This window comes from Sinocyclocheilus grahami, unplaced genomic scaffold, assembly GCF_001515645.1.
Source record: "Sinocyclocheilus grahami isolate Dianchi unplaced genomic scaffold, SAMN03320097.WGS_v1.1 scaffold3.1, whole genome shotgun sequence".
In the NCBI taxonomy this organism is placed as follows: Eukaryota; Metazoa; Chordata; class Actinopteri; order Cypriniformes; family Cyprinidae; genus Sinocyclocheilus; species Sinocyclocheilus grahami.
Genome location: NW_015505182.1, coordinates 2,485,644 through 2,508,426, shown reverse-complemented (window position 1 = coordinate 2,508,426; position 22,783 = coordinate 2,485,644). Strand labels below are relative to the sequence as shown.

Below are 22,783 nucleotides of genomic sequence, written 5' to 3'. Positions count from 1 at the left end.
AATGTATTAGTACAGTACCCCTTAGATTTGTTTTTTAAATTTGAAATTGAGAAGAAATCAATTCCCTTCCAATGCTCAACTTGTGGGCATCAATTAAAAAGGTTTACCCAACAATGAAAATTCTGTCATTCCAAACCCGTATCATTGTTTTTCTTTTGTGGAACACAAAATGAGAAATGTTCTTTTCCATATAATAAAACTGAATGGATTTGGAATGAGTGTGAGCAAATGCTGACAATTTATTTTGGGGTAAACTATTCCTTTGAAAATTTTCTGTGCAAACAAGCATTGCATACCCTTAAGAAAGGATGAAAAAGTTGAAAATATTACCCAATTTCAAAATTTCACTCCAAAACTATCACAAAAAAATGCAACATACAAGTTTAAATAGTTCAAATCGATGAACTACGAAAACTATCCTGAGTCAATCTCGGTCCAAACCACCAAACCATTAGATCCCTGACCAGAACATTTTATATTAGTTCTAAATGTTTGCATTAGATAAATGAACAGTGTGTCTGACACACTTGACAAGGTCCAAGATTAGGAGAGTTTAAATGGCACTGAACGTGGCCCCCAATGACACAGATTTGCTCATCATGAGCGGTGCATGTGAGGGTCCCGCACCCTCTACAGCCTCTTCACCAATCAAACCCTGTCTGTGCAGATTCAGGATGGAGTCAGCAATGATGCGGGCGGTTTTCTTCTGGTAGCCCCCTGACGTCACCATAAGGATGGGGATTCCTCGTCGCCGGGCTGCCCTGAAGATGATCTCATCTCTCTTTATGATACCCTGAAAGACGGGAGAGAATATTTTAGTATTATTTAGTGTTAAACATGGCTTCATATGTAATGTAATGAGTCATTTTTAGCTAAATATCAATCTGAAATTAGTTTAAAAAATGTCACATGTGAGAAGTTTCAAATTAATTGGTTCAAATAGCTAAGCTAATGTATTTGGTGTCTTTCTTTAGAGTTAAGTAAAATAAGGTTTACTGGTCTATTTTCCAACTTGAGCATAAAAAAGGTTTTTGCTTAAAACAAGAAAAAAAGTCAAAAATTATCTGAAAACAAGTCTTAATGTGTAATGCACTTTTTTCTTAAGTTAATATTGTTTCACATATTATTTAAATTTAGGTAACACTTTTGTATAGGGACCAATTCTCACTATTAACTAGTTGCTTATTAGCATGCCTATTAATAACATATTGGCTGTTTATAAATACAGTACTTATAAAGCACATATTCTGCATGACCATATTCTACATCCTTAATCCTACCCAATACCCAAACTTAACAACTACCTTACTAACTAGTAATAAGCAGCAAATTAGTAGTTTATAGAGGAAAAAGTTGTAGTTAATGCTTTGTTAATAGCAAGAATTGGACTCGCTATTATAGCAAGATGCTATGATTAAGAAAATGCTTTTTGTAGAGTATAAAATTTCACATAAACATTTAATAATGAAAATTCAATAATGTGCAAGTGAAATACAAAAAGTACATAAACTCGCTGATAGCATTTGATTTATGAGGCATAATAGGTCAAAATGGCATAGGGTAACCTCATGTGCAGGCATATCAAACACTGTCACCATTAATACACTATATGATATATGATTTTAATAAAAAGTCTTTCTTCTAATCTCCCTCCAAATCTTCAAAATGAAGACGTTTTTAGGCACTACTGCCCATTTATCCTGAATAATTGATACAGAAGTTTATTGACCAGGCTAGAAAACCCTGCCGAGTTGAAGCAGTGTGTCTCAGATCTGATATGGTGGACTGAAAGAAAGAATGAGTGACAGCTGTACCTGTGGGGATATAGCCAGCCCTCCAAGAGGGTCTCCATCAAGAATGTCCGTGCCTGCATTGTATATGATGATGTCAGGCCGTATTTCATTCAGCGCCCCTTCTGAATGGAGCTCTACTTTCTGTAGATATTCCATGTCTTCTGTGCCCCATTCCAGTTCCACTTTTCGTTTAATCGCCCCTGAAGTCAAAAATGAAGACCAAATTAGGCTTTCATCACCTTAACTGCAGACGAAGACAAAGGGAGGTAAAATGTCAGCAAACAGAACAGATAACAGCAATTCAGAGCAGATACACTCAAATACTGGACAAAGAAACCTATTAAAATAACCTATTAAAAGGGTTAGTTCACCCAAAAATGCACATCCTGTTCCAAAAGACATATGACTTTTTATTTTCCTGTATGACTTTCTGCTCTCTTCAATACAATGAAAGTAAATGGGGACCAGGTTAGGCCAAATGTCTTTTGTGCTATATTCTAAGTCTAAAACCATATAATAGCTTTTTTAAATATAAGTCATTAGTCAATTAAAACTGCTTGATATAATCGGTTACCATTCACTTTCACTGTATGTAAAAGAGCAGCCACGACAGTCTGCAATAAATATTTACTTTTGTGTTCCACACAAGAAATACCCACAAACTATTTAAAAGATACAGGTATGAGGGTGAGTAAATTACAGATTTTTTTAAGTTGCACCCGTTTTGAAAAAAATCTGGGGGGAATGCCACTAAGGATTTTTCCGGCTTTCTTTTCTCACCAAATTTGCTGTGGATGTAGCTGAAAAGAATTAACTATTTACTTTAAAAAGGTAAAAACTCATGCAAGATGTTCTTTCGTTTATTTAAGCCTGGTTTAAAGGCAGAGTCAGAAAACAGTGGTACGTTCTCTTTTGAATATACTGAGAAGTCACAGAGGGAAAATGGTTTAGAAAAAAAAAACGAATGAGAATTTTAAGGAAAGTAAGGCCATGTAAAACTTATCATGAGAAGCCAGGATGTGCCTTCAATAGAGCGAGGGGAAGGTTAAGTCAGAATATTATACGTTTATAAAACCTTATGTTCAGCTGGTTACGGTATGTAAATGCATTAATGAAATCATCTCAAGTTTGACAAGTTGTCGCACAGTGTGCAATGAAGCTGAACAGAACAGCAATATTTCTGTCACTCCTACTCAAATGTTTGACAGAGCGAGTTAGAAGAGTGCAGATAACGGATGCGTTAATTGACGAAGATTATAATGTGACCATATCGGTGCCAGTTGAAGCGTGTTGTTAGTCATTCCTTCAAAACACTGTGGGCTGTTTCTTTGATATCCAACATATCAATCAAAACATTTCCTGAAGGAAATATCAGTGCATGCAAGGCTGAAAAATAAGACCAATCACCATTCAGTATGCAAAAGACAATGACATTGTGACGAGAGGGGCGGGGCCGAGAGCCGTAGGAACGGAGCGAGCGACCACTCACCGGTCTCGAGTCCCACGGAGGAGCTCCGGAAGGATAAAAGGAGGAGTGACGACAGTGTTGGACGAGAGAGGACCAGGCCTGGTTTTTATTTTGTGTTTTGTGTGCGGCAGTCATCAGCGAGGGGCTGCCGCTCTACTTTCATGTTGTGTTTGTTTATTTTATTCAAGTGTTTAAATGTTCGCCGGTTCCCGCCTTCTTCTTCCCTTGACTATGAACTTTGTTACAGACATCAATGGTCAATTTGAATACTGTATCATTGTAAGCCAAGGCTTTCAAATGTTAAGATATATGTACAATAAATAATGCCCAAAAATAATAAAATAACTGGCATGTAGATGTAAGACAATATTTGTATCAGAAGCAATGTTTAAGAAGGTACACATAGATGTAAAAGAAAAACAAATATTTTCACAAAGAAGGGTGTTAAGGTAACACTAGAAATGTGTATGATAAAAATAAGATACAAGCATACAGTACAAGTATAGTAGCATGAGGGTTGCAGGACACTGCCCCCTGTAGGAGAGCGAAAGCTCTAACCGTCAGAAGGGTGACATGCATTCTTTCATTTCCTTTCATCTGCCTTTTGAGATGAAAGTATGCCATTATTTGAGAGTGTGTGTAGGCGTCAATTTGTATAGATATGCAAATAAAGAGCAAGTCCAGGCTAAATTAGTCAGATAACCATGATCCAAATCGCTTCAGCTTCTCGTATCACTGTGGGACAGGATATCTTTACATAATCAGGATCACTTCAAATCCCCATTTACACACTCAAATGCACATTAACTCACTCTTCGCATATCCATCTCCTGGATAGATGTGGCGATTATAGACATCCATTATGTAAACGCGTCTGTCTTCCTGGAAATCCCGCTCGTGGCCGTTTCCCTGCAATATGCATCAAAGAGCAAATGTAAGTTCATATTATGTGGATTCCTGGTTTTGGACTAATAACTACAACTAAGATTAATGTTGCAGCTGGTTTCACTTACTACAGTGAATTAAAAATATTTAATAAATATATGGTCTAGTGGTTAACACAAAAATGATTGGTGATTTTAGGAGAAAATCTGCTGAACTCTACATAATGGATTTTAACACAGCCAAACGTGTTACAATGAGCTGAAATTACTATATTAAATAAGAATATTCAATAAGTCAGCATGCAAAGAATAATAAGGGTTAAAATCTGTGAAAATCTGCAGAACTCAGTGGGTGAAATCCCATTAAATGCTGCAAAAAAGCATATTTTGTCGTCTTGTTTTACATAAAAAAAAACATATACATCCCCAAAACAAAGAATAAACCATAAAACAAGTGTGTTTCTTGGAAAGTAAAAATGTGTACAAATTTAAACAATAATTACAAAATAATTGTATTATTAATTTGTTAATAATATGATAATCTTCCTTCAACATTATCAAAATCACCCCCGTGTCAATTCCACCCTTAATAATAATAATGATGATGATAATTATAATAATAATAATAATAATAATAATAATAATAATAATAATACGGCAGTAAATGACAAATTTTCATTAGAAAGTTCTTCAGGTAAAATAAACTTAAACTTAATGATGCTTCAAGAAAATTAACTTTTTTAAATTATTTTTTGGTCTTGTTTTACATAAAAAAAAACATATACATCCCCAAAACAAAGAATAAACCATAAAACAAGTGTGTTTCTTGGAAAGTAAAAATGTGTACAAATTTAAACAATAATTACAAAATAATTGTATTATTAATTTGTTAATAATATGATAATCTTCCTTCAACATTATCAAAATCACCCCCGTGTCAATTCCACCCTTAATAATAATAATGATGATGATAATTATAATAATAATAATAATAATAATAATAATAATAATACGGCAGTAAATGACAAATTTTCATTAGAAAGTTCTTCAGGTAAAATAAACTTAAACTTAATGATGCTTCAAGAAAATTAACTTTTTTAAATTATTTTTTTGAATTTTGTAGAACAACAACAAAAATAAAATAATTATTTTTGCATCCATTTTGGCATATCCATGTATCCCATGGAGACAGACGGCAGGAAATTTGGGGTAAAGATATGTATTTCACAACTTGTATTTCATGTATTTTACAAAACTGTTCACTCACTCAGCTCACAAAAATCTCGAAACAGCTTGTCAACAATAGTTACAACAATACAGTGCATTACATGTGTCCAATGCGAGTACAACTGCTTTTGTTTTTGAAATAGAGCATGACTGACAGCGAGAGATGCGAAAATGAGCTTTTCCGTAGCTCTCCTCTGCTAAGTGTTGAGCTCTGTGTTCTGAAGACATAACATTTCCATCTCTCTTCATTCCATCCTCCTCATCTGTCACGTACAGCGTCTGGCTATTGTCACTTTTAATTTAAAACTGCTGCAAGGCCCACAACTCATGTGTACAACTCCAGCCTCTTATTCCAAAACAGTCCTGTCTCTCTGCTCAAAGCAACCGTTAGCCAATCACGAGACTATGAACCATGCGTTAGGGACACATTCACATTCTCCTGTCTGCACCATCTGTGCACTCAAGCAGTAAAACCTTGCTGCTGGCAAAAAGATATACATGTAGCAATTTTGAGTTTGGTCCTCTGAAATCTAACAGGCAGCTTACATTAATAATATATACAGGAGTGATTACTGAACATGCAGCAGCACTTAAGTTGCACTGATGGTCTCTAGTAGAGGTGAACGGTTACAGAACGGTAATATTATCTAATGTGTCAATGCTATTATAAGACCAGAGGACGGAAGGTACAGTATTTCTGCATCAGAGATCAAGTCTGCAATCACCACGGAACTGGAACGCCCAACAGATTGTTTACTAATATAAGCACATGCTGGAAATGTCAGATGGACCATTTCATTGTTGTCATGTAGATTCATCCTCTTTAGTTCTCAACAGGCAGTTAAAGAGGTGATAGAGATACTGTCTGGATATAAGAAGATATTACATTATCATGAACTATAAAAACAGAATCAGAAAGATACTAAGAGATGCTGGGATTATTTTGTAAATCCCCATAGTCATATTGACTGATAAATGCTGCAGCAAAATAAGGTCTGGAGGTAGGTCTTGAGATGAGTGGGAAATTGATGTCTGATGAATTACACAGACTGTGGCCTGGTGAATATTACGCAAGTCCAGTGTAACGTCTCCCCTCTCATTATTTTCACAGCCATTAAACCCAGCTGAGACAGCGCTGGAAATGTCAGATGGACCATTTCATTGTTGTCATGTAGATTCATCCTCTTTAGTTCTCAACAGGCAGTTAAAGAGGTGATAGAGATACTGTCTGGATATAAGAAGATATTACATTATCATGAACTATAAAAACAGAATCAGAAAGATACTAAGAGATGCTGGGATTATTTTGTAAATCCCAATAGTCATATTGACTGATAAATGCTGCAGCAAAATAAGGTCTGGAGGTAGGTCTTGAGATGAGTGGGAAATTGATGTCTGATGAATTACACAGACTGTGGCCTGGTGAATATTACGCAAGTCCAGTGTAACGTCTCCCCTCTCATTATTTTCACAGCCATTAAACCCAGCTGAGACAGTGCTTTCAGGCACATTTATATGCCAACATGAAGATTCCCATCTTTGTTCTGCTTGTGGCCCTCCATGAATTATTCACCCGGCAATGGTATTGATCTGATCTTGTTGGCTTAGTCGATGAGCAAAAGACTATAATTACAATCAAGCCACACTTAAAAATGCTTATGCCAGTTTTATGTACTACTGTAGCACCAAAAATTATCAGGAACAACAACTCCTGGGTCCGTGAGAACTTAATTAATAGGCTGGGCTAATTAGCAGAGGAGTAGACTCATTAGGAAGGAGAGTGCAATAAACTGCAAATTTAAGGGAAACATGTTGATTCACCCTAATAAAAGGAAAGATATGATGTGTTAAAGGCACAATATGTCATTTTCGCCGCTGGAGGGTGTGTATTCAAGATAAACAAATAGACAAAGGCGTAGTTTGATGATGCCGTGACTGAGTGTGGAATCATGGGAGTTGTCACGGGACATGTCACGGGAGTTGTTCATGGATGAGCTAATGATTTATTAACGTAGTAGAATGAAGCAGGGTGAGGCTGAAAGCTGTCAAAGCGAAACGAGGCTGCTGAATGAGCGCGACACATGGCTCGAAAACAGCGGAGCTTTTATTATGCCACAGTCGACCGCTTCCGCTCCTTCCGGTCGAACATATGTGGGGAAAAAAGCAGCGCTGTTTTATCATACTAGATACATTTGAAAGTTCTGTTATAATGCTACTCTGTGCGGTCGTCACCGGTCTATTAAAACGCACAACATATTAAAGCATCTTTGGTGTTTCCATGTTTTCTACAAAACGGAAATCGAGGGGTTATGACGTCATTGGCAGGCGACACAATGACACTATGGACACGGTCCGTGTCACTAGTTAAAATTGCTTATTTCTCTGGATTTAAACATTCTTCAAAACATTTGGGATAATGTAAGTACACAAGTCAGCAAAATATATAACACTGTTCTAGTGGTTTTTGGATATTTTAATAACAAAAATCTTACATATTGTGACTTTAAGGCAAGTATTCGACTGAAATGGCTGGCTGATATAATGACTATCGTTTAAAAGTTTGGGGTCATTAATATATTTTTTTAAAGAAATTGATACTTTTATTTAACGAGGAATCATTAAATTGATCAAAAGTGACAGTAAATGCATCCTTAACTTATAATGCAACAATGGGTTTTTATTTTTATTTTTTTTAAATCTTGGTTTCCACTAAAAATGTTAAGCAGTACAACAGTTTTCAACATGAATGATAATAAGAAATGTTTCTTAAGCACCAAATCAGCATATTACAATGATCAGAATGAAAATTAAGCTTTGCCATCATATTAATAAACTACATTTTAAAATATATTTCAATAGAAAACAATTATTTTAAATTGTAAAAATTATTTACAGTATTATTGTTTTTATTGTATTTTTCATAAAATAAATGCAGACTTGGTGAGCAAGAGAATTCTTTCAAGAACCCCAAACTTATATATGCAATTTAATTATAGCAATAAATAAATACATAAATAAATAACAAATATATGTTATATATCTATATCTATATAGATATATATATATAAACAAATAAATAAGCAAATAAATAAAAGACAAATTGTGAATTATTAATTGACAGATCTGTAACTAACAAACTTTAGCTTATCGGCAAGAGGGTGACAGTCTTAAAACAGCCAAATATCATCTGATTTAACATCCTATAGCAGATATATATAAGTTTATCACTAATTAAGACAACAACTGTGATCACAATTATCATTATAATAAAAATAAAAATAAAAAACTCAATTGTGGTTGAATATGAATATTTCTACACCTACTCTGCTTGATTGTAAGAAAGGGACAGGGTTCAAATGGACTAAATATAAAGGGACAGGGTTCTGGCACACAGTTCCAGAGAGAAGTAATTTTACTAGAAGATCAAGTTATGACATGATTTTAATAAAAAAAATAATGAGGTAAAATAAAATGAAACAGCCATGGTTCACCATAACATATCTTGTATGAAAACTGATGGAAAACTTTCGGTTCATTTCATCTTTTTCAGCAAAGATCTTTCACTATAGGTGACATATATTTTGCTTTCTTGATTCAAATTATCTTGAAAAACTATAAAGCACCAATATTACCTCACTGAAAACCTGAAACATAAAGAATTACGGATGTCTCAGAAGTGATGTGTGACAGCTGTCATCTGAAACTCTTTTCAGCTGATTGCCCATTCAGAGCTCTGCTTCTTAATTCAACTCTTTACCTCAGAGTCTTGCTTGTGAGACAGCTCTCTTTTTTTATTCTGTTATCTCATCAAGCACTTCCTTGTCTCTTTCACTTCATCCAGCTCTCCTCACGCTCGGGTGACCATGACGTCAAACCAAATATTTTCTGCTCACCTTCACAATCCCCAATGTCCACAGAGAGATGCTAGGTCACAATGAACATGCATTCTCACAAGTGCTTGCTTAGCTGCTTTGGTGTTAATTAGTTTGTAAGTCAGCCTATAAACACACTTGTGACCAAGTATATATCAAGATGATAAGCATAAATCAATGACTGGCATATGGCTGATATCCATGTGAAGTCTACACTCTTAGTTAAGGATCATAAAACCTGTAATTTAATGAGAATGATTAAAGAAGGGTCATATTTTATTAATGAGTGGGATAATTTACCATCTCAGCACTGCATTGGATATGACATATTCTACTGCTGCCAAGACCAACAGAGTGGCTTCTTACAATATTCATATCTGGTCTCTAAAAGGGTCATATCATGCAAAATTATTTTTTCTGGATCTACAGAAACTACAGAAAAAGCCATTACCTCATTACACACTATAAGAGCATGTACAACATCATAACACACTTGACAGCCCAAAAAAGTAGCATTTCTATCATTGAGTAGTGATTGCCATGGCAATCATCCTAATGACACACTCAACAGCCAACACTAACGGAGTCATGACAACAAAAGAAAGGATGTTTCAGCTGCAGAAGAGTCAAAGCTGTTGCATATAAGTAATCAGAGTGCAGAGTTATTGATTTCGCCTCCAAAAAAAGGGGGTATTATCTCGTCTACGGCATCAATTCCATTGATTGACAGAGTGGAGTTGGAAAAGGACTGCTCACCTGATGGGCATCTAGATCGATGATGGTGGCCCTGGCAACTCCTTCCACCCTCTCAAAGAGAAACTGCAGAGGGAAACACACAAGGGAGGCAGTTAGGTTGTGCCTGACAGAGGAACAAATTGCAGAGATGTTTGTGGATCTCATGACATGGCAACAATCTGAGAGGGGAATGAATGTGGAAAAAAGAAATCAATGGATGAGTTTCAGTAAAAAGATGGTACAGAGATGCCGAACATGATATCTGTCTGTACCCATGAGTCTGTGCAGGATGGTTTAATAAAACTCAGAGGCTGGATTGTAAATGGTTTAATGACATGTTTATGTAAGTAATCCTCTTATCTTTAGTCTGTTTATTTCTTAAATAGAATAAAATTATATTATTTCTTAACAATACCAAATGGAAACTATACTGAATATGATAAGCAAATCCACAACCCAAAAATGCTCATTTACAAAGTAAAAATGTTAGCCAATAACAACAGCAGGTGAATAAGAGTGGTAAAGTTACAGTAGTAAAACAACACTATATTTGATCATTTGGAGATGATTGACTTCCGCATGTAATTAAAAAAACTCAACCGACTACTGTATATGCATTTAAAGACTATTTTCAAAATCAAAATTCATTTAGTTTAAATATATGGCATTATTTTTCATATTTATTAATAAAAATATATTTTTAAGTGAATTTGGATAAAAAGAGTTGAGTAAAATAACTATTCACTTAGCAATATTAGATTTTGACATTGGTCATCATAATTTCAGTCAGCAACTGGTCAAAGATTTAAACTGTTTAACTGCCATGTTATTCATAATTCATTCACATTATTTACAACTGTTTTAGATGACTAATACATTTCTTATAGAGGCCCATTTTGCAATCTCTAATGTTTTGATGCAAACATCTCACCTTGATCGCTAGTGTGATGTCAGCGTAGGCACAAAAACCTCCTCCTTTGTCACTGGAGCAGTGGTGGAAGCCTCCTCCTACATAAAGCAGAATAGAGCCTTAAAAACAGCTCAGTTCATAAAAATGGCGCCTGTATTCCAGTGCCACCAGAAGATTTCCATCTGAATGTTCCCACAAAATGTGGGTGATTGAAAGACTAGTTTTTAATTAGGATCATATTTATACATTCAGGCCACAGATCTGATCTGTCCTCCCATGACCTGCCACATTTAGCCTCATTAAATGACTTTGCACTCCGGAAGCTCCTCTACGGGAGCGGGCCGGTTGCTGATTAGCATTTATTGCTTATTCACACGACCCCGCTTGCTGATTCACACCTTTCAATTACTGTGCAACACCCTCCAGAGAACAACGCGCGCATTTGAATGAATAGTCGCCGGTTGTCTATTAATGTTTAGCAATGCAGAGGCAAAGAGTAGCTCTGTTTCTCAACGGTAAGAAGGAAATGGCTGAGCTAGCAGGAGCCACGCTTTTTCTCCCACTTTCTTCAGAAACGAGGATGTGAATAGAATAGTGAATGCATTGATACATAGCCATCTTTGGGGACTTTTGAATGAAGTTACCAAGAGAACAACCCTGTTACATCTTAATATTAAAGAGTCTAGGGCTACCAGTGGAACATGACTATTTTAAAAATATATTTTAAATAATAATAAAAATATTATTTATTTTATGTAATTGTAACATATTCTTTGCTCTTTTTTTCCCCACTCAATGTCAGTTGAACGCTGACAAAATTAGAGGGAATTTGTTGTGACTATGTAATATCAGGATGTTTGAGAATCACTACTTTAAATTATCAATAGTTTGTCTGAGATGGAATCAAATATGCAGGGAACACAGCAAATCCATAAGCCACAGTAAAATGCACTTATTCCCTTGGCAATTGTTTTTCGAGTGATGATCGGGAACATTAGAGAAAGAACTCACCCACATTTATTGCCCATCCTCGATCCATTGCCAGCTTTCCAGCCTAGGTAAGAAAAAAAAGAGAGAGAACACTTTACTTTCATGGTTTCATTTTCCAGCTGGCATTTTCCCCTATTGAGTCATCAATAAATGAACAGAAAAACAGAAATCTGTTCATATGCTGGATAAATCAAAAGCAGAGTAACTTGGCGCTAAAGCTGAGGGAGTATACAACATTATCTGAACTTCTTTCATCTCTGATTATAAATCCTTTCAACTTCACACAGAGGTTCTGTGCATATATGGTCTGCTAATGGTTTAGGAGGGGTTTTGTGCAGCTTTTTACAGAGCCTGTGCATTTCTAATATTTAAATTCACTCAGTTTAGTCATTTATTTTAGTTGTTAATGCTTTCCTCATATATTCTTTCCTTTATTCACATATCTGTTTCCTATCTTAGTTTTGCATTTCTGTTATTATGAGCATAAGGGAAATCCAATCTATTGAACACATTTAATGGCAGAGGAATAACAGGGAACGTCTTTAAAATAGTGCTTATATCACAGCACATATACACACACACATACTACCATTGAGGTCATTAAGGTTTTTTAATGTTTAGAAAAGAAGCCTCTAATCTTTACCAAGGCTGTATTTATTTAATAAAAATCAAGTAAAAACTGTCATTTGGTGAAATATTGTTAACATTTTAAAACGACAATTTTCTATTTTAATGTTTTAAAATGTAATTTATTACTGTGATGGCAAAGCTAAATTTTGCAGCCATTACACCAGTCTTTAGTGTCACATGATCCTACAGAAATCATTCTAATACGCTGATTTGGTGCTCAAGAAACATTTATTATCTTTTTACAAACATCTATTAAAGACCTTTTACAAATACAAACAACAAAATATAAATGAGAAACTATACAATATTATTTCTGATTTGTGTTGCTTATCAATTATGAATTTGTATTATTACACAATACCAAGATACCAACTAATGATAATATTAGACCAGTTTAACTGTATCTAGAATTGATATACAGCCCAGTACACTCATGACACTCTCCTCTGAGTGCATTTAAAGCTACTTTCAGTCACTCATGAAGTAGAGTGCTAAACTGAGAGGAGAGCTCCACACATATACGAACACACACACAGTGCTCTTGAGCTCAATCCCTTGGCTGCAGTCAGTGCATGGCTTTGCATAAGGAGAAGGTTATCAGTGAGGCTAGAGCCCTGAGTGGCTCCTAGGAGGCACAGCTCAGCTCAACTCAGCTCTATCTTTCCTTTTTTAACTTTCTCCCGCACTCCCTCTCAGGGTTTCTACTGATAGGGGATCCATCAGTAAAACTGAATCAAAATGATTTGAGTCTGCAATCATCTCAATCAATTCAAGGGCCAGAGTGCATATAAATTTACTCATAAGTAATATTTTATTCAAAGCATCCAGTGCTCTCAATGAAACAGAAAAGGCAACATGGAAAAAGTCTATATAGGCCTCAACAAAATATGGATTTTTGGGCAAGTAGTTCACATTCAGTTCAGCTGATATATATATATATATATATATAGACCTCTTCGAAAAAATTAATATTTCGAAATTAAAAAAAAAATTGTATTTTTGTCACATTAGCTATGTGAACACACAAAACATTCATGGACATGATTCGGATATGTTAAAGGGTAAAAAAAAAGTCACACTTGGCTCCTTCGCGGTCAAAAATGAACGACATAGGAAATTAATAGGAGATATGAAAAAATACGAAAACTCTGATAATTTTTTGGTGGTACAAACTACAAATCAGCCACTGTGCTGAACAAAAGTGCACAGCAATCAAGGGGTGACTCTCTAAAATATCAAGAGGGCAAAATAGACACCCACGCACACACACACACACACACACACACACACACACACACACAGAAATGGAGAAAAGTGCACCAAAGCTGCATTTGTTTGATCAAAAATACACTAAATACAGCAATTGTATTGTTTTAGATTTAAATACACACTACTTTAAAATGTCCATTATTCCTGTAATGGCACAAACAAATTTTCAGCAGCCATTTTAAATGTATTTTTAAAGAAATATTTCATGCCAACTATAATGTGTCCCTGTTGTTTAGATTTTTGCTGGAATATGATGAAATACATTGCAAAACAATATTGATTTATTTATACCAATACTTTCCAACTGATGCAAAGACTATCACAAGTCACTTGCACACTTTGACAAATCCCCACCGGTGTTTTATTTCACTCCCTAGACCCCTAAGCAGTATATAGTAAACACAAATCTACGAAACACTGGGACAATGATTATTCAGTTTCCTGGGACACCATTAGAATTCACTCATTCACACTGGCTCTGGGCCATGCTTATTTTTAAATGTATCCTCTTCAGAATCTAAACAGGGCTCATATCAGTGTCATTTCTAGTCGAACTACCTAAATGACATCACAACCGCTCTGTGTGAAAAGGATACAAACATCCAACTCAAACTCGACCGGCCTATTTGTAACTGAAGTAGTGCTATTAAAGCAAAGACAAGTGTGCACATCTGATCTCATTCATAATCATCACATTAAGACTCTGATAATAAGAAAATCCACAACAACAGAACAGAGATTAATGATATGAGTCTGCCCATTTTGATAATTCCTCCTAAACGCTCACAATTACACAGCGGATGTTGTCTAACCTTGAACTTCCTTGCTCACTACCTAAGATGGGGACGGCCCGCACATACTCCCATGTTCCCCGAACCAGAACTACAGCTCCATCCAGCCTGTCGTCTGCTGACTGAAATGGCAGTCAATTAGCAGGCCGTGAGAAGGGCTCAATGGGAGGTGTAATTATGTTCTCGGGCTGAGAGGGACGTGTGGAGCACACTCATCGCGAGTTCGTCTGCCGCGCAGTGCAGTCTGTCAGAGCGCAGATGCACTGTGGAGAACACCTGGCATACCGCAAAGTAATTTACTGCAGTCTTTTACATCACTGGAATAACAGGGAGGATAGAAAGTAGGGAAGGACGTCCTCAAGATGGTACTGCTGCTAGAAGATTGACACCAACGGAATTTCCTGGGTTTGGCTCAATCAACAGCCTTTTTGGAATAATGTTGATTACCATAAAAATTCATTTCGGCTTGTCCATCCTTTTCTTTAAAAAGCAAAAAAATCTGGGTTACAGTCACAGTGAGGCACTTACAATAAAGGTGAATGAGGCCAATTTGTAAACATTAAAACACTGCTTTAATAGTATAGCCACAAGGAGTAAACAATATGGGTGTTAACATGATTTTATTATGAAAAAATTGCCTGCTAAGTAGCATTTTTAACGGAGCAAGTTTTAACAGAAAAAAAATTAATGTTAATTGCCTATAAAAATTATAAGCTTCATATTTCGGCTTTTAAATCCTTTTAAGCGCTTCACTGTAATCTCTATGTTTGCTTTTTTTAAAGCAAAGTTGTTGTTTTTTTACAAGTAAAAATTATTCAGGTGGTAATATAGTCCACATAATGGCCAGGTGCTTCAATTGTTTGGGAAAACATGCCATTAAATATATTTTTGCTGTGTTGCATTTACACAGTCTATTGCTTCAACAATTTTAGAATCTGTTCGAATCAGTGAATCATTTTTAAAGGAATTGGTTTAGTTGTTCTGAAGTTTCAAAAAGACTCACCCTGTCATTACATTTTCCTAAGAAAATGTAAATCTCAATTACTACTATTATTATAGATAAATACTGTGATACACTCTTCTTGGTAGAAATACCAAATGGTCTTGAAAGTAGTAGCAATTCTCAGTTGTGTTCTCATTGTGTGCTTATTGCTTAAGTTTAAGCAAATAAAATATTTAAATACAACAATTTAACCATCAGAAAGCATTTCCTACAGAGAAAACTGTCATGGGCTGAAGTGCGCAAACATCCAAGCAGGTTATTAAGATCCAAAAACAGATACCTCCTTTGAGAAATAAAACACTGAAAACTCATAGGAAATTAAAGTAGCACTCTCAGCCTTTATTTTTTGTTTCTCTGCTTAACTCCCAAGCAGAAAAGCAGAAAATAATGTGTCTGCTTCTATGATAGCTTCAAAAGAGGCTGTTAGTGTTCATTTGGTTGTGTTACCTGTGAGAAACTCCTCCGAGCGTCTCTATCACAGATGTTCAGAGCCTTTCCTACCGGCTGTTCCTCCCCAGGTTATTTCAACTTATGCCAATGAGAGGCCCAAACTAGGCCCTCACAAACAACTTTCTGTCACCAAATGTTCCCATTTCCTAGCAAAACTTTGAACAATACTCCATGGAGCTGGAGCCTGAGCAAGATGATGACTCACTGTATTACATTCTCCGAGCAGTATAACACCTGGTGTTGTACAAAACCTACTGAAAAAATCCTAAAGTAATGTGTACACCATTTCTATTAAAATTTCTCTGTGCTACTTGCTTGCAGCATAAACAGAGCATTAAAACCCTGTTAGAGCTTGTAGAATCTTAAGACTTTTTTTATTAGTAACAGAACACTTGCAACAATCCTCTTAATGGATAGTATTGTTGTTTCTCTTAAACATTTGCAGAGTGCAGATAAGAGGATTGTGCGCATATTTAATCGTCTGCTTGTAGTTCCTCCCTTCCTGAAGGGCAGCGGCTCTCCTTACGCACGCGTCCCTTACTACGTCATACTGACAACAATGCTGAACTCTTAATTTATCAAACGTGTTTTTGTAAGAGTTAAACTGAGATGAATACGGACAACATAAATTCATTATTCAACACTAATCCATGAATAATATTCATTCAAATGACGTTGGTATAAAAGATCATGTAAGACAGTATTTTGTGCGTTTTCCAGGGCATCAAAGGGTGAACCAAGGCAGGACAAAAATTGGTTATTGTACAAAATAAATCAAAAAAGCATTGATTATTAATCCTATTAGAAGAATATTTTTAAAATAGTAATTATATAGTTTAATGACAGGAATTTGACCTTTGAACAGCTCACATCAACAACAAGACATGGGAAGTGTGTTCTCCTCCTTACTATTTAATGCTTAGTTGCACTTTTATAACTCACTTTTTTTCTTCTTCTCAGAATAGACCTGCAACCCTCCAGCTGAGGATCTCTATAAACCAATCCAGCTGAGGACAACAAAACGTGATGCTGTTATTTAGAAAGGGCCTGCCAGAAAAACTAATAGTCTGATTTTTAATCTATGCATTTGCATTGATGCACATAAGCATAATTTCAATAATTTATGAGAGATGATGAAACTTGTACTTCACCTCATTTATTTCATAGGGTAAACATGTCTCCTAGTTGCTGTCCCCAGAGTTGTAGTTACTAAAAATATCTGTTTGTGTTGCCCTATAGTGGAATACTGACGTCATCAGCCCCGTCTCAGAGATGAAGTGAAGCTGTATCGCTTACTCACTAGCTGCTTTCTTTCAGCTCATAGTAACCCGTGAGTAAAAAGTACCGTCATCCAGCTGTTACGTAAGAGAATACAATAGATAAAAGAGAATAGATGGCAGCGCGTGTGTCCCTGCCCTCATGGCTAGCAGTTTGATCAGTATCCTAATTCTTTCACAGGCTGTGGTAATCTAAAGGCACCCACTGCTAGCATGTAATGTAATGGGTCTTCACAACTCCCCACAAAGTACAGTCTCACTGTGGCTGCTCTTTGAAGCTGAGGCAGCCTATGGCATGGCCTGAGTAGCTTCTTTCTATAATGGAATATTTTTGCATAAATTGAGACTTCAGACTTGTCTGTTTTTTTTTATTTGAAGAAACGGAGAGTATAGAAATATCTTCCCCTCTGCAATGAAAACCAACCCGGTCCTTAGGTGAATTTAATTAATACACTCATGACCCCATCATAATGCAGCATGCAAACTGGTTCATCTGCATTTCTCTCTAAAGCTGCACATTTCTGCCCCCATCAAACGGTTCTGTTGGTTATGCGAGACATCCTGTTTAGTCTCTCAAAGAATTCCGTCTCTCTCTCTGCCTCACAAAGAGTTTGATGAGTCATTCAAATATGCACATTTTTTCCCATTGTGCACAGAAGCCAGAATAAAAGTCCTTAAGACTGACTCTCAGTTATAGTCAGAATTCTGCTTTAATAAATTCATTTTAAATAGTGGATTTAGATTAAACTTTCAGATTCATTCATGGCAAAAACCATATATCCATATCCACGAGAATGGTGTTTCCTAGAAAAGGGCCAATAAATAAAATCCGATTAAGCATTCAATTGTGAACAGAAAGCACATTTCTCTTCACTTCTTGAAGGCATATTTCATGCAAAAGGAAGTAAAAAAAATAAAAATCAGTATTTACTTACCCTCTTGTGCTTTTTTTTAACACAAAAAGAATAGAATGTTTGATTAATCTTTTAATGAATCTTTACACAGCTTTCCATATGACTTTCAGAACACAAAGAACCATAAAAATAGTTATTATTTTGAGACTGAGTCTTTTGATTCTATATTAATCGGGTTGCTATTCACAGGAAATCTTGCATTGCGCTGGCATGTTGCATTTGGTAATGAAACACAAGAACCAATTTTAGTATGGCATTTTAAAATGTCATTTTAGGGTCCATGATGTCAAACCTGGCATATCAAATTTAATATAATTTTATTTCCATTCTTCTGAAAGAAGACGTATGCTAATACATTCAAGAAACAATCAACGAAAAACTTTCTGAAAAGTTAGATTCATTAATTTAAAGTGATACATTGTTATACCAATTTATTACCACATTTCAACAGATGGAAGGTTGCTTCTAATTCTTATAATTGATTATCTTTTGATTTCTAACCAGAGCGTTTGTCAGAGAAGGATGATTGTAAAACATCTGTTGCGCTCTGTTTTGTCATTTTTCAGATGGCTCGCTGGAGGCAAGCAGACACTTCACCTGGCCTCCGATACCCGGTTGATCAGTTTCCATGACGACAGTCAAAGAGAGATGACAGCAACTGTCCATGTTATCATCACCGGCTTGGTTTTGCAGTGGATGGTCAAGGCTTTGTGCTCCTTTGTTGACTGCAAAGGTGTGGACAACCCATTCCGTGGAGCCGCTCACGTTGTTTTCTGAGATACTGCTGCTGCTGCTGTATACCACTCGAGGACTCACAGTGAATTATTGCTAAAGGTGACCAAAAAAAGTAACAAGTTTGTGGGAGTGAACTCTGCTTATTTTAAGATCTTTAAAGGAAGTAGGGAATAACTCCCATACCGAGGGCTGGTGCAATTCATTTATGAGGCGACATAAACATCAAATGTTGCCATCGGTGCATTGCATGGAATATGAATCCTTTGTTCTCCAGGTTCTGTCTGGAAGCTCTTTGTGACAGTTGTGTGATAAATGGCTCTGTTTAAAATGTAGGGTTTGAATGCACCAGGGCTAGGAGGAAGATAAAGGAATATCTTCTTGTACACGTACAGGAATATGATGGCACTGGTCTGAGAATGTTCCTTGGTCTCAGACTCAAGATTAGATCATTGTACTCCACAATCTGACAGCTAAAGAGTTAAAGATCAGCTCGCTATATGTGATTGTCATTCTAGAAGGGCCTGTTGGGATAAAACTATAACATTTCAGCACAGCCAATTGAAGTTCCTGAGAAGTTAGTTTGACCTTGAATGCTTTTGAATAGCAAAACCTAAAATAATCCAGGTTTTGACAATTTATGCTTGGTTAACAGAACCTGTTCTTCGTTTTAAGGCACTGAGGCTTTGTTTGCTAAGGACAGCCAGGGAGTAATTAACTATTTTTTTCTACCATTTGTAGAATATACAAATGGATGCTACAAAAATAAACGGGGGTCCGTTGAGGCTTAAGGAAGTAATTATCTTCCGATGATGTCATATAAAGGTGCTAATTATTTTAGACCATGTTATGCTACAGTAGCTTTATTTTCTCTATTATTTGGCTATGCTAAATATGTTATTTTGAAAAGTTTATGGAAGACTCTTTTGGGGATTTGTTTCATGTATGAATTGAGGATACTATGTCAAATATGCTAGTTTTAAATATGTTACCCATATACATAATTAAAAACTGAGATTTGCATTTTCATCACATTCTGGAGCATGGAAACTATCCTCGGTGGGCTTGACCTCACCTTTAAGTAAAAGTACTGTCTCTCTGCCGAGCGAAGGAACACTTTGATTTATGTTGAGCAATACTAAAGGGGATCATGAGATTTTAGATAGAAAGCTCAGCCATCTGCAATCAAATCCTCCCCAAGGTCAACAGTGACAACATGATCCTTAAGTAAACATAGTAAAGAGCAGGTGGGATTTGGCATGCTTTTTTGCCATTTTGAAAGAGTCTGTTATGTCAACCACAGACACTGAGGGGTGAAATGTTCATATATATATATATATATATATATATATATATACACACACACACTCACACAAACATCTCAGTGGTGTGTGGTGGTGTTCTGAAGCAAGGAGGCAAAGTCCTCAACGTTTTTTTTTTTCTTTAAAGGGCACCTATTATGCAAAATCCACTTTTACATGGTTTGGACATAAATGTGTGTTGGCACAACCACCCTACAATGATAAAAAAATCCACCCACTCCTCATTTTTTAATCCCCTTTAAACCAAGTCAGTCTCAATAGCTATGTTTCCATCACCCTATTTTAATGCGCATTTTGAAGTATCGCATGAGAAATGAGTGATGGAAACGCCAAATTTTGAATAAAAATCCCTTAATTCGCAAAAAAGTTTTTACGCTCGCTTGAGGTGGTTTTTGACTTGTGCAAAGGGTTGATGCGAATAATGGGAGATAGAAATGCATTTTGCAAATAAATTCCTCCAAGCGCATCAAAAAAGTAATGTGACTTTGCGCTATGGGACGGCAAATCCTGACTAACCAGCGGACTGATCTCATTCCACAGCATCTGAAATGTTGTTATGGTCATTCGGAAATGCACGAGCAAAGTCTGTCATCAAAGTATTTCTGTATAATTGCCTCCCAGAAATGTCTTACAGGACTGCGTTCCCAAACAGTAGCATCCACCTCCGAAAACAATGACCGCATTTATTGTGTTTCGTCTGCTCGCTCTGAGGCGCAAGTAATTTATTATATATGAAAATTATTATATTCTCCTACTTTTATTAGTGATTTATAGTGCCAGTTTATCAGGAAGTGACGATTTAGTTCTTTTTGACTTGTTGGATGGAAACGATGCTTGTTCGCAAATGTTTTATACGATATTCCAGTTTTGCACATAAGTTAAATTCGCAACTTTGGATGGAAACCCAGCTACTAGGCCTGCTGTTTTGATTCTCATGCAGTGTGACGTCACATTGTATAGGGCCGGGCCACGGGGGTTGATTGACAGCCCTGCATTGCTATAGTTTCCGCCCTCAGCGATTGTACGCTGTCCTTCATTTTCTCAGTGCTAGAGCAGCTGTAACATCAACAATGTCTCGCAAGCAATCCCAATGCTCTGTATTTGGATGTAAGACTGAACATACGAGTCTTCATTTTCTCCCAACATCTGAGCTGCTGAAGACGCTGTGGACTACTTTTATTTTTTAAGGTATCGTTAATGCGCCTCAAAATCTACCTAAATACGTGTATCACTCCAGACTCCCTTGTGAATGTCATGTCGTTATAGTGCTTAGCATTTTAACCATGCCATTTTAAGTCTTATTTTGACATAACAGAGTGGTTATAAGTGTGTGAGTTATTTACTTAATTTTTTTTAATTAGTCTTCCCATTAACGCCATTATATTGTTCATTCAGACTGATTCGCGAACGCAGAATGCGTTCGAACACAAGAGGCGGGATTTATCGCATGAACCAATCACAGCCGATCATAACCAGTCATATCCAATCACATCACAATGGAAACATTGCCTCCCCTCACGTGTCTTTCAAACTCACGGCACAGGGGGTCTGTTAAAACTCAATGGACTCAGGGGAGGCAAGACAGATGCAGACTCCCGCTTTAACTTTACCTGCTGGTGTCGCTGTTGGACAATGTTTCTTTAGAAAAAACAAGTGATTAATACACTTTTTAATGTTATATTTTATAATATTGGTGCTTTATTTTTGTACTACAATTTTTTTTCTCATCCAATATTTTGAGGAGGCACTGCCTCCCTTGCATCCTCGGAGGAAAGCCACTGATAGTATAAATACTGTGAATTCAGACATATACTACTCTGTTCTCACACTGTTTTTTGACAACTATGTTCGAGGAAAGTATGCAATTTTGGATGCAGCCAGTGTTTTATTTACTGTAGAAAGACCATCACCTACCACCAGCTATTGGTAAAAGGTCACAGTGATGTTGCACTGTTAAGTCGGCACTCTTTGAACACTGCTCGACCAATCAACCAGATTTAAGCAGCAGAACTAACAGTTGTACACATTTGATAGGGTGTCCAAATTATCAAGAAATTCCTTAATGTTGCAATTATTCTCTTTTGAAAGAAACTACTGGATGACAGCGTCACCCTCAAATAATAACCCACTGCCAACAAAAGTAGTGGAGATTCTTTCCTTTTCATAAAATAGTCCTCATAGCTTTGCTAAAATTAAACCCTCTAAAATTTGGACAGCCAAAATCAGAGTGGTTGATATCAAATGCCACAGGCTGTCACAGACATTTGGAGCATTTTGGAGCTGGCAGCTGGTGCTGGGTAAAGTCCAAAGCTTTGTCAAGCGAGCTTCTGTCCTCTCATCCCAACCCTGCCTGTACCAAGCCCTGAACTCCACTGCCTACTGCAAATACAATGACATGTGTCCATGAAACAATAAGACCCCTCAATAAGGCCTGCCCACACTCTCAGTGCCTGAGCTAAATATTTGCTTTGCGATGCTCTGCAGTATCCAAGATTGAACTCGTGGATATGATTTTG

General features: G+C 36.4%; 1 protein-coding gene across 1 annotated transcript; it reads right to left on the bottom strand.

The window, feature by feature from the left end:
- Positions 1 to 302: 302 nt before the first annotated feature.
- LOC107581396 (histone deacetylase 11-like) lies at positions 303 to 12,480 on the bottom strand. The gene is made up of 7 exons (XM_016266958.1): positions 12,469 to 12,480; positions 11,901 to 11,943; positions 10,911 to 10,987; positions 10,001 to 10,063; positions 4,074 to 4,170; positions 1,815 to 1,993; positions 303 to 793 (listed from the first exon to the last, which is right to left on the bottom strand). Exons 1-7 carry the CDS (start codon positions 12,478 to 12,480, stop codon positions 554 to 556), a joined length of 711 nt encoding a protein of 236 aa, XP_016122444.1. The 3' UTR covers positions 303 to 553.
- Positions 12,481 to 22,783: the final 10,303 nt, after the last annotated feature.

What these genes read in the sequence shown, in the direction of transcription:
- LOC107581396 (XM_016266958.1), bottom strand. An exon ending in TCGATCTAGATGCCCATCAG is followed by an intron (nt 4,171 to 10,000) that starts GTGAGCAGTCCT and finishes TGCATATTGCAG; the next exon opens with GGAAACGGCCACGAGCGGGA. An exon ending in GGCTGGCTATATCCCCACAG is followed by an intron (nt 794 to 1,814) that starts GTACAGCTGTCA and finishes CCCGTCTTTCAG; the next exon opens with GGTATCATAAAGAGAGATGA.